The sequence below is a fragment of the Cololabis saira genome, chromosome 15 (genome assembly GCF_033807715.1).
Source record: "Cololabis saira isolate AMF1-May2022 chromosome 15, fColSai1.1, whole genome shotgun sequence".
Taxonomy (NCBI): domain Eukaryota; kingdom Metazoa; phylum Chordata; class Actinopteri; order Beloniformes; family Belonidae; genus Cololabis; species Cololabis saira.
Window position 1 is genome coordinate 30,899,408 of NC_084601.1, and position 11,143 is coordinate 30,910,550.

The 11,143-nt window shown below is 42.3% G+C and overlaps 1 protein-coding gene across 1 annotated transcript; it reads left to right on the top strand.

Moving 5' to 3' along the window:
- Positions 1–4,745: 4,745 nt before the first annotated feature.
- On the top strand, positions 4,746–10,492 carry ndufs5 (NADH:ubiquinone oxidoreductase subunit S5). Its single transcript, XM_061742118.1, has 3 exons — positions 4,746–4,839; positions 6,955–7,174; positions 10,301–10,492. Exons 2-3 carry the CDS (start codon positions 6,959–6,961, stop codon positions 10,403–10,405), a joined length of 321 nt encoding a protein of 106 aa, XP_061598102.1. The 5' UTR covers positions 4,746–4,839; positions 6,955–6,958; the 3' UTR covers positions 10,406–10,492.
- Positions 10,493–11,143: the final 651 nt, after the last annotated feature.

Genomic DNA, 11,143 nt, shown 5'->3' on the forward strand with positions numbered 1-11,143 from the left:
TTGTATTTCTTTATCGATGCTGTGATGCAAGAACTGGACTTCACTTACAGTGTTTTTGTTTTTCTTTTCTATATTTCTTTTTTTAAGTCGGTGTCACTTTTGGAGCCAAACACTTCAGACGCCACCGAGCTCTTCTTCTCGTTAGCTTTGTATCACCTCCGTGCTTCTGTTCAACGAAGGCTCCTCGCCGAGTTTCTCTCGGGAGCCTGGATCATCTCAGACTAGCTTTATGGATTTCGCTGCTTTCGTGACCTGGCGGTGCTTTGTCCGGTCCACACGTGTCACTAGTTTCTGCCCGTCTGTGATGAAACACACGAATGTACCGGCGGATGAAAACCCGGACGTCCTGAACGGGTGTGGAAGCGTTCGGGGTCCCGAGAAGAGCACAGGTGGTCCTGTCTTTATTTGACAAGGTTTATAGATAGCAATATTTAAGTGTTATGATACTGTTTGTGTGTTTCCTGTCAGTGTTACCGCCTCCCCCGCTGGGGTGGGCGTGGACATGCAGGGCTGTGAAAGACGACCTGTGGACCTTTTTTGGGGGAATAAATAAACACAAACTAATGTTGCACCAAAGCAGAGTTTTGTCGTTGATTGTAAACCTGGAACGAGTCGTCACGGTCCGTTAATACAACGTACGGCACAACGAGCCACAAGCTTCAAGATGAAAGTAATTTCCCTCTCTTAGATCTTAATTTACAGCTCTGATGTCAAATCCACCCCAAAATGCAAAATCACTTTTCATACCTCCACATTTACGTGAGGTGCTGCCCTCGTGTGGCCAGGTGGTGGTAAAACTACATAGAGAAAACATTTGACACACGATGGCTCTATTAATGTTGAACTGTACAAATGTATATAACTTAATAACTGAAAAATATATTTATTCCTCTAGAGATTTCTTAGAAAAGAACAGAAGATTTTAAAAATCTGATTTTTTTTTTTAATTTATTTTTTTTAAACGCTCAAACTGATCAGACTTTGCCTCCAACAAATATCGGAAAATTAAAATAATTCAGCCTCAAAAAGCAGCAGAAGGATAAAGTTAAACTATAAGATTATAAACAGCTCAGTGGTGAATGTGTTATACTTTGGTTTAAATATTTAAACATTTTACTGGAAAAGGAAACTTTTCTGTTAAAGGAAATCCTGCAAGTGAAGCTCACACATCCTGTTAAAGCTCACTTCTTCCACTGGGGAGGAATCCTGAACATTTGGAGTTGAATTAAAAAATAAGACAGATTTTATAAGGTCAGTAAAGTAATATTACAAAAAGTAAAAGCCTTTTACAAGAAGTCTGTTTGGAAAGTCCCCGAAACAAGAACTAGACAATAACGCGCTCCTACGAGGCTGTTGTGAAACCTGCCTGAGGGGGCGTCATGTAACTTTCACCTCAGTCAGTTTTCCCTTTTTGTGATTTTGAAACTGAAAAAAGGTGTAAAAACAAAACATTCACAGAGAAGATTTAAAGAAAAGTGTCATCTCTAAATCAGACATAGCAGCCTAACTCACAGACATAAAACAGATTAAAACTGCATCAAAGACTGGAGGAATGTGGTTTCAGTCACCGTTGACTGAAACACGGGTGTCACGACGACCTGCAGCTTTTCAGGATAACTGATGGTTGATTTGTAGCCACAACCCACAAATATCTCAAATCTGAACAAGATAATAAATTATAACACTGTTTTAAAATGTTGCTAAACTACAAAACATAATAACACTACTGTTCAGTATGACGGTGTTCATCACAGCAGAGAAACTAAAGGACACAGTTGTCTGAGGAGATGAGGAGAACCTTATAGACCCGCATATTGAAGACTAGAAGACCGTCTCCAAGCAGCTGGATGTTACCATGGCAACAGTTAGACCAGTTGAGGCTTCTCAGGACTGAGACAACCTCCCCGGACGTGGACACAAGAGGACACCTGAGGACAAACTGAAGAGACAGATGATACGAACGGAAATCAAAGAGTCCAGAACAAGGGTCGGCCACCCAAAATGTTGAAAGAGCCATATTGGACCAAAAATACAAAAAACAAATATGTCTGGAGCCGCAAAAAATGAAAAGTCTTGTATTAACCTTAGAATGAAGGCAACACATGCTGCATGTTTCTATATTAGTTATAACTATGGGAAGATTTTTTTTTCATTATGCACTTCTAGAAAAATTTGAAACGTCGAGAGAAAATTCGAAATGTCGAGAAAAAAGTCGAAATGTCGAGATTAATGTTGAAGTACAATCTCGAGAAAAAAGTCGAAATGTTGAGAAAAAATAAGAAATGTTGAGAAGAGGTCGAAATGTCGAGAAACAAGTCGAAATGTCGAGATTAATGTTGAAGTACAATCTCAAGAAAAAAGTCGAAATGTTGAGAAAAAAGTCAATGTCGAGAAAAAAGACGAGATGTTGAGAAAAAAGTCGAAATGTCGAGAAAAAAGTCGAAATGTCGAGATTAAAAAGGAAAGGAAGAAAAAAGAAAAAAGGGAAAAAAAGAAGAAAAAAGAAAAAAAAGAAGAAAAAAAGGGAAATAAAGAAAAAAAGGAAAAAAAAGAAAAAACCAGACTGGAATTTGTCTAAAACCATTTTGTCGAACCACAAAGATTCTGGGAGAACTTCCTCTGGACAGACGAGACACACCTGGATCTTTTGGACCAGTCCCATCATCTCTATGTTCACAGACACAAATGAGTCCTTCAGGGAAAAGAAAACTGGATCTGCTGTGAAACATGGAGGAGGCTCGGTTCTGTTCTGGAGCTGCTTTGCTGCGTCTGGTACCGGGGATCTTGAATCTGTGGCGGTACGATGAACTCTGAAGACCATCAGGACATTCTGGACAAAAACATGCTGTCCAGTATCAGAAAGCTCGGTCGCAGGTCGCAGGTCATGGGTCCTCCAACAGGATAATTACCCAAAACACACAACTATAACCAGCCAAGAACCACTCAGAACCAAACACTGGACTATTATGAAGCGTTCTTCCATGAGTCCTGATTATTTTGGTTGTGGGTTTGTATTTCTTATGGCGCTTTTCCACTAGCACCTACTCAGCCCGGCTCGACTCGGTTTGGTTCTTTTCCACTAGGGGTCTAATGTGCCGAGTAGATACTTTTTCTTTAACTACTCTGCCGAGGTTCTAAGCGGCTGAGTCTGGCTGTATCTGACGTCATCACACTACAGGCCACTGATTGGTCGGGGGGTTGGAGTCAGACGTCTGAGTCAGGATGTGACATCAGAGAAAGAGAGACTCTGACGGCTTCTTGTTCATTTTATTCAACCAGCAATGGCAGCGCAGACGTCTGTTCTGATCCAACTCCGAGGTGCAGATGTTCATAAACCTGGTGGCTGAGGAGAAAATTAAAAAGGGATCTAGACGGGCGATAAGGAACGACCAGATCCACCAGGCGCTCTGTCACTTCAAAGCTGCTCATCACGGCTACCAACGGAAAATTAAGAAGCGTCGCCGCTTGAAGCTTCTCTCACAAGCCACAGACCCAGCAGCACATATATCATCTCCTCCAGGTTCTACATCTTTAGTGTTGTTATCTTCTTCCTTTAGATCACACGATCAAATACGTCACAGCAGCTTCGCTCCAACCAGGGTCGGCGTCATGGGGGGGTCATCCGCGGGCCATGACCACCCAAATGAGTTATTGTGCCCCCCTCCACTCGCCCACAAGCAGGCCAAGCCTTTGTGCCAAACTTTGTATTTTATTGATTACTTATCTTATTGAACGTGAAATCATCCTTCGTAAATTACATTTAATTAAAACCCGTGCTTATTAATCACAAAACACAGGTTAAACATCATGACCAAATCCGCTCCGACCTGGTGTGTCAGTATCAGCGCAGACAGACTGCAGCTTCGCCTGAATTATGGTTCCGCGTTAAATCGATGGCGTAGCCGACGGCGTAGGGTCGCGGTGCGGTGTGCGTCGCCGCGTACCCTACGCCGTTGGTCTGCGTTGGTGTGACGCAGAACCATAAATCACCCACCGGGAGCAAGGGCTCGCTGGGTTGATGTTGATCCGCGGACCAAACTTGTTAAGGAGCATCAAACTCACTCTTATCTACGCGGAAATAACGCTAAAATATAAAGAAGGCTTCCCAAAGTGTGATCTATGGTGAAATAGGAAAATTAAGATGTGCAACTCTTCTAAAGGTGAGACATGCATTTAATTGACTTCATGGCGCCAGCCTTGGCGTTTATTATTACGCAAATGTGGAATGTTTTGGTCTGTCTAATTTCGTCAAATTAAATTTGGAGATTCACCATTCACATTTTTATGTGTATGCGTTGTATGAGAGAGAGATGGAGAGGGCGAGGGAGGGAGGGAGAGACGTGGCCTGTACGTCGTTGTTTTTTGTTTTTTTGCAGTTTGGGTGCACAATACACTTGTGTGTGTGTGTGTGTATTAAAAAGAGATTTTGCAGTATGTTGTGTAATTGAAACTGGTTTGCTGTGATCGTTGATGGCAAACTCATATTAAGCATTTACATCATATTGCGTTCTTGAACGGCAGTTTGTGCCCCACCGCTGGTTATTATGTGCCCCCCAATTAGATCTGTTCTGCCGCCGACTCTGGCTCCAACCTCCTACTTCTGCTCCAGGTCCTGGATTGTAGTGGAAAAGAAACCAGGCCAAGTAGAGCCGAGTAGGTGCTGGTGGAAAAGTTCCATTAGATGGGAGTCTGTCCGGGTGCAGTTCCAGCGTCCTGCCAGCAGGTGGCGGTGGCGCTTCTGTCAACAATAAACCCCGAAGAAGAACCTTTTTACGGCAGCGTGTGGAGCCGTAAATCTGCAGCTGGAAGAAGGTTAAAGTGAGAAAAACAACAAACAAGGTAAACAAGCTTTTAATTCACAACTTTTTTGATAAGACATTCATTCATAAGACATTTTTGAATAAATCACATCTCTTTAAAAGCAAAGCTGCAGGTTTGACTGCACTGTAGTTAGAAGCAAACAGACTGACATTGACGGAGAAACTGACAAAATGTCCTTTAATTAAACAGCTGTTTTAATACAACGTTTATCATCTCAGTTAAAACGTGATTATCTTCCTGTTCAAATGTTTTTTTGGAGACGTAAACAATGATTTCAAACAGACGGCCGTTAGCTGCGCGGCTAACTGTTAGCATCCTCAGGTGACGTAAAGTCTTACCTTTTAATTCGCCTTAAAGGCGTTTAAAATGACTAAAAACGCGTATAAAGTGGCATTAAACAACTTTAAAAATAAAAAATAACGCATTGGACGATTGCACAGTGTAGTGATGGATGAATTCCCGGTTTTAGAGGGTTTTATGATGGAATCTGCAGTATTTAGTGTTGTAGGATCATCATCACAAGTCATAAATATGTTTATCTTAGTATTTTGAACCGGTCTTTGTGCAAAAATGTAAATAGGAAAGAAAAACAAACTTAAATAGTGTAATTCCCTCTACACTTCATAAAGTCTCCTGCCTGTAATCAAACTTGTAGTCAAGACCATCACAGGTGTCAAACTGAATCCCAGAAGGGCCGGTGTTCTGCATGTTTTCTCTGCTTTAACACACCTGATTCTAATTAATCATCGTCACCAGCTTGTCATCAAAGTCTGGATAGTTCTGTTGATGACACAGCTCCTTGTATCACGGTGTGCTAAAAAAGGGACACATCTAAAACAAGCAGGACACCGGTGTGGTGCCAAAAAGTGATTGCCTGCCAGAATCTGATTTCTCCCCTGAAAATGGGTCTTTTTACCTGCCAAAAATTGATTGAAGGTCAAATACAGTTAATGAAAGGTTGTTTCTACCTAAATATGATTTGATCTCATTCTTGAGTTTCATAATATAAACACTAGAGCTCACAGGATTGCTTTTAACTCTTTTAAAGGACCATTACAACACAAAATAAGCATTTTCCCCTGCCAAAAATTGATTGAAGGCCAAATACAGTTAATGAAAAGTTGTTTCTGCCTAAATATGACTTGATCTCATTCTTGAGCTTCATAATCTGAAAATCTGACGTTTTAGCGCTATCGCTCAACGGGCTGCTGTGCGCGCTCCCGTGGCCAGAAATCAGAAGAAATCAGATTCTGGCAGGCAATCACTTTTTGGCACAACACCAGCCCTCGAGGAATGGGGTCCGACACCCCTGATCTAAACCAATGGACGGACAGACTCTCAAAATGTTGTTTTAGGGATTACGAACAACAGCTCAAGTCTGCGGTTTTTACTAAAATAATCAGGTTGTAAGTGAGACTCACCATGAATTTTGGATGAATCGGAGAAACAGGGCCGGAAATGTAATTAAAGAAAGCTGGATTTAGTTAGTTTATAATGACAGATTAAAGTCAGATGTATCAACACTCATGTTTTGATTTTTTTTTTAATACTTCTTGAAAGGAGTTAGATACTTTTATTTAGAGGGAAATCCACTTCTGTTTTTATTTTCCACTTTCCACTGAGCTCAAACCATAAATCACCCTAAACATGACGTATTATTGGTGCATGTAAACGTACTGACTGATGGATAAGAGACTGAGTACAGACAACTGGTGGACTTTTTTGTGGCACGGTGCGGGAACAGTCATCTCATCTTGAATGTGAACAAGGCCAAGGTGGTGATTATGGATTTTAGGAGAGCCAGGATCAAGACAAATAGTTTTTCCATCATGGGTTAAGAAGAAATTGAGGTGGAGGAGGACGGAGTATAAATACCTGTTCACCTGGACAACAGACTGGACTGAAGATGCAACAGTGCTTAGCTCAGTGTTGACACCAATATGTTCCATATCTTTATAAGTGCGATGTGGAGAGTGCTGTCTGATCCGTTAGGGACAGTGCATCAGAGCCAGTGACACTAAACTGATTGGTTTGCTGTAGAAACCTATCGTTTGTTGATGTAAAAATACATTTTCTGAGATGTCAAACTTCTTCTTTTGTGGCCGTAACTGTTTCCTCTCCGTCTTCCACCAGCATCATGCCGTTTGTGGACCTGCAGTCGCGGCTCGGTATCAACCTAGACCGCTGGATGGTGCTGCAGAGCGGGCCGCAGCCCCACAAACGGGCGGCGCGCTGCCACGCCTTCGAGAAGGAGTGGGTGGAGTGTGCTGACGGCATCGGTCAGATCCGAGCCAAGAAGGAGTGCAAGCTGGAGTTTGAGGACTTTTACGAGTGCATGCACAGGGAGAAGACGGTGAGTTTTTTTGATTTGTCACAGTTACAAGTAACTCTGCAGACTTCCTGCAGCCGGCCGTGTTGGTCACAGTTTCTGGGTTAAACTTGTGGAGTTGTTCAAGAAGAACTGAACCATCATGAAAACCATCAAGCTCTCTGCTTCAAGGATTGAAGGAGTTTTTATTGTCATTCCAACACATTAGATATGACAAAGAACGAAATTTGTTTCCCTGGTCTTAGAGCAAGTATATACAGTAAATAAAATATATAAACTAAAAAAATTATAGATAGAAAAATATTTAAACAGTAAAAACTGCAGGTTTTTGCCTGTTATGTCATAAATATGTCATCATGTCATAAATATCCAAGTACTGATCCATTTGTATGGAAGCACCGGTCATGAATTTGCCTGCCTTTTATGTCTATCAACTGCAATTGGTCATCAGTAATTAATAGTAATAATAGATTTATTTATAGGCACCTTTTCAGCACTCACGTTTCAATGTGAAAACAATGAATCTATAATACCATAAAATGCTGTACCATACTATTTATATAAAAAACAAAGCAAAAAAAAACATAATATACAATATATGAAAGCAAGTTAAAATTTGGGGGGGGTGACACCCTGACCTGTTAGGATGGGGGAACAGAGTAACTGTGAATAACAGGTGAAATTTTTTTTTTTTTTTAATTAAGGATGTTTGTTTTTTTTAAGATTTTTTTGTGGCTCTAGTGGCCTTTACTCCTTTATTATTGTTGTAGATAGGAAGAGAGTAGAAAGAGAATGGGGATGACATGCAGCAAAAGGTGACAGGCCGGAACTCGAACTTGCAACCGCTGCAGGAGGACTGTAGCCTCAGTACATGGGCCGCCTGCTTAAACCACTGTGCCACCCAGCGGCTCAATAACAAGATAAAATCTGTCAGTTTTGGACGGTGTTGGTTTTGTACCAATAAGGAGAATCTTGATTTGTGCCATGTGGTCGGTGAGGGAGGGGGGGGTGGATTTACTGTCAGGTAGAGCTGGGTGTCATCTGCAGAACAGTGGAGTTGGTGTTGTTTTTGCGGAAGATATCACCAAGGGGACGGAGGTAGGTCGTAAAGAGGAGGGGGGTGGTTGTCTAGTGGCTACAGAGGTGGGCTTGGGTCTGGAGGACCCAGGTTCAAGTCCCGGAATGGCAACCAAGATGAACCACCTTGGGCCCCTGAGCAAGGCCTTAACCCTAATTGCTCCATGGTGTGTGTGTCTCAGATGTAAGCCGCTTTGAATAAAAGCGTCTGCTAAATGACAGTAGTAAGAGGGGCCCCAGGACAGAGCCCTGGGGCACACCTGAAGTAACGGGGGACAGCTGGGTTGTGAAAGATTTAAAGGAGCTGTATGTAAGAGAAATAATACAACGAATCATAAAATGACCCCGATATGTCAACAGACATTTAAAAATCATGTTCATTTCAAATACTTATGTCACTGACAACAGCACTCAAGCCAGGATATTCCAGTTTAAAAAGAGGAGTTGCAGCCCTCAACTGATGTTTATGTTGTCATTTTTAGTTTTGGCCTGAAGCTCCACCCTCCACCTATCTCCCAATCACCAAGTCAGTATTGTTTCTGAAGCTCCACCCTCCACCTATCTCCCAATCACCAAGTCAGTATTGTTTCTGAAGCTCCACCCTCCACCTATCTCCCAATCACCAAGTCAGTATTGTTTCTGAAGCTCCACCCTCCACCTATCTCCCAATCACCAAGTCAGTATTGTTTCTGAAGCTCCACCCTCCACCTATCTCCCAATCACCAAGTCAGTATTGTTTCTGAAGCTCCACCCTCCACCTATCTCCCAATCACCAAGTCAGTATTGTTCCGGTTGCCAGCTCGGCTCTAATTATCGCAGCCATGGCAGCCTACGTTCCTGCTGCATTCTGCAGCCTACCTGGCAACCTCTGGTCGGGGGGAGGAGGGGGAGGATACACGCCGCTCAACAATATTTTGAAAGTGACTGCAGTACCAGTTTTGGCCATTTCTTACAGACGGCTCCTTTTAAGATGTAGCCCGAGAGATGAGATTTAAACCAGTCTTGTGGAGTGTGAATGACACCAACTCAAACTTTATTTATACAGCACTTTTCATACAGTATTAGTGCAAAGTGCTTCATAAAATAACAGAAAAACTCACACACTCGTGGTTAAAAACAGCACACATATACCCCCCTCCCCTCCCTCCCCCACATACACATTAAAACATAATCATGACGGTTAAAGCAGAAAGGCAGGTCATTGAAGTTGATAGCAGTTGATAGCAGTAGGGAGCAGTAAGTTAATGGTCCTGATGTTGCAGTTAGAGATGAGCTGAGGGGGCTGAGTGGTGGATTGATATTAAACCAGAGGAGGAAGTGATCAGACTGGAACAGACACTGGTGAGACTTAACTTTTACTTTCGGCAAACTACCACGAGACCTCCTCCCCGGCCGGAGCCACGGGGCTGATGGATGAAAACAAACTTGACTTGTACAGACTTATAGCAAGATACCAGCAACAGGACATATATACAGTCTTTTTTATACATCGTGAGTAAACAAATGAAGTTTAAATGACTTCAGTTGATCAGCAGGGGTCCTGTCAACACTGTCACTTATCTGGGGTGATAATTGAATCTCATCAGAGGTGTGAAATGCTTGTTGATTCTTTCAATCCTTCTGTTTTATTCATTTATTTATATATAAATAAACAACAAACTAAAGAAAGAAAATATATCAAGATTAAGTGATAGCATACATTATATTTTATTTCATTTTATTTATTAAAAAAAATGTCCCAATATTACATATCTGGAGATGATAAAAGTGTGCAAATATTGAGTTAATTAAACAGGAAATTAAACTCGGGTGTTCTCAGGTCTTGAAGTTAAACTTCAACGTGTCAGTTTGCATCTCGGCATAAACTAAGGAGAAAAAGAGTTAATCAGAGCTGAACTAGTCTTGGACTTGTTACTCTCTGGTCTTGGTAGTGTCCTGGTCTTGGTTTAGGCGGTCTTGACTACAAGTTTAGTCTATAGTACTATAGTAAATAGATGGTAAATAAATATCCTTTCCTGCAAAGATCCATTTGCATCCATGAAGCCTAACCCGCTCCCCTCTTCTCCTCCGCAGCACAAGCGGCTGTACGCCATCCGCCAGCAGCGCGACAAGATGATAAAGGAGGGGACGTACACGCCTCCAGCCGCCCACACGGGCAAAGGCGAGCAGACGCCATGAGGGGCCGCGCAGCTGCCCCCCCCCCACAGCACCTGTGTATAGTAGATGAAATATCTCAACAGTTCTCAAATAAATGTCCTTATCTTACCTCTGCTTGTCTTCGTACGTCCTTCCGTCTCTGTTTCTTTGTGATAAAATAAGTGCAGAAACTAATAATTATTAGAACTCATTCCTCGAAATAAGGTGTTTTTAATTAATGGGCTCATAATAAACGTTTAAATACGATTCCTGAATATCAAATGAAGCAATACTTTCATTGTAACTGAGCTGATTTCATCATTTTCCCTTTAAGAACGAGTGTTTTCATCCTTTTATCCTCCGGTACCAAGTCATATTTTTATATAAACAAGCTCCAGATTCTCTTTAGTCGCTGTAAAATCCAGCGTGTGACGTCCTGCAGCTTCCTGGTTCTGAGTCCTCAGGTGGAGAAGAGGCGGTGCCCGATGCATCAGATCTGTCCTCCGTATCGGGTCTCGCAGCACAAACACACAATAATCCCACCAGAGCTGCCTGAGTGGTTGAAAGGTCTCCGCTGGGTGATTGTTATTCATTTATTTCCATTTAAATCTATCCTCCCGCTGCTATCATCTTCCACCTGACGGATGGATCAGCGAGTAAATGTTCCCGGGGGACGGGTGGATCTCATTTCATCATCTCATTAGTAGTCTGTTTGACCCGCAGGCCTCTGAAGCCGCTTACTGGGATCCAGAGGTTCCAGGCATCGCCACAAGAGGGAGC

Excerpts from the sequence above, each read along its gene's own strand:
- ndufs5 (XM_061742118.1), top strand. The coding sequence starts at position 6,959 with ATGCCGTTTGTGGACCTGCAGTCGCGGCTCGGTATCAACCTAGACCGC. Across the intron at positions 7,175-10,300 it reads GCATGCACAGGGAGAAGACG|CACAAGCGGCTGTACGCCAT; the intron begins GTGAGTTTTTTT and ends TCTCCTCCGCAG.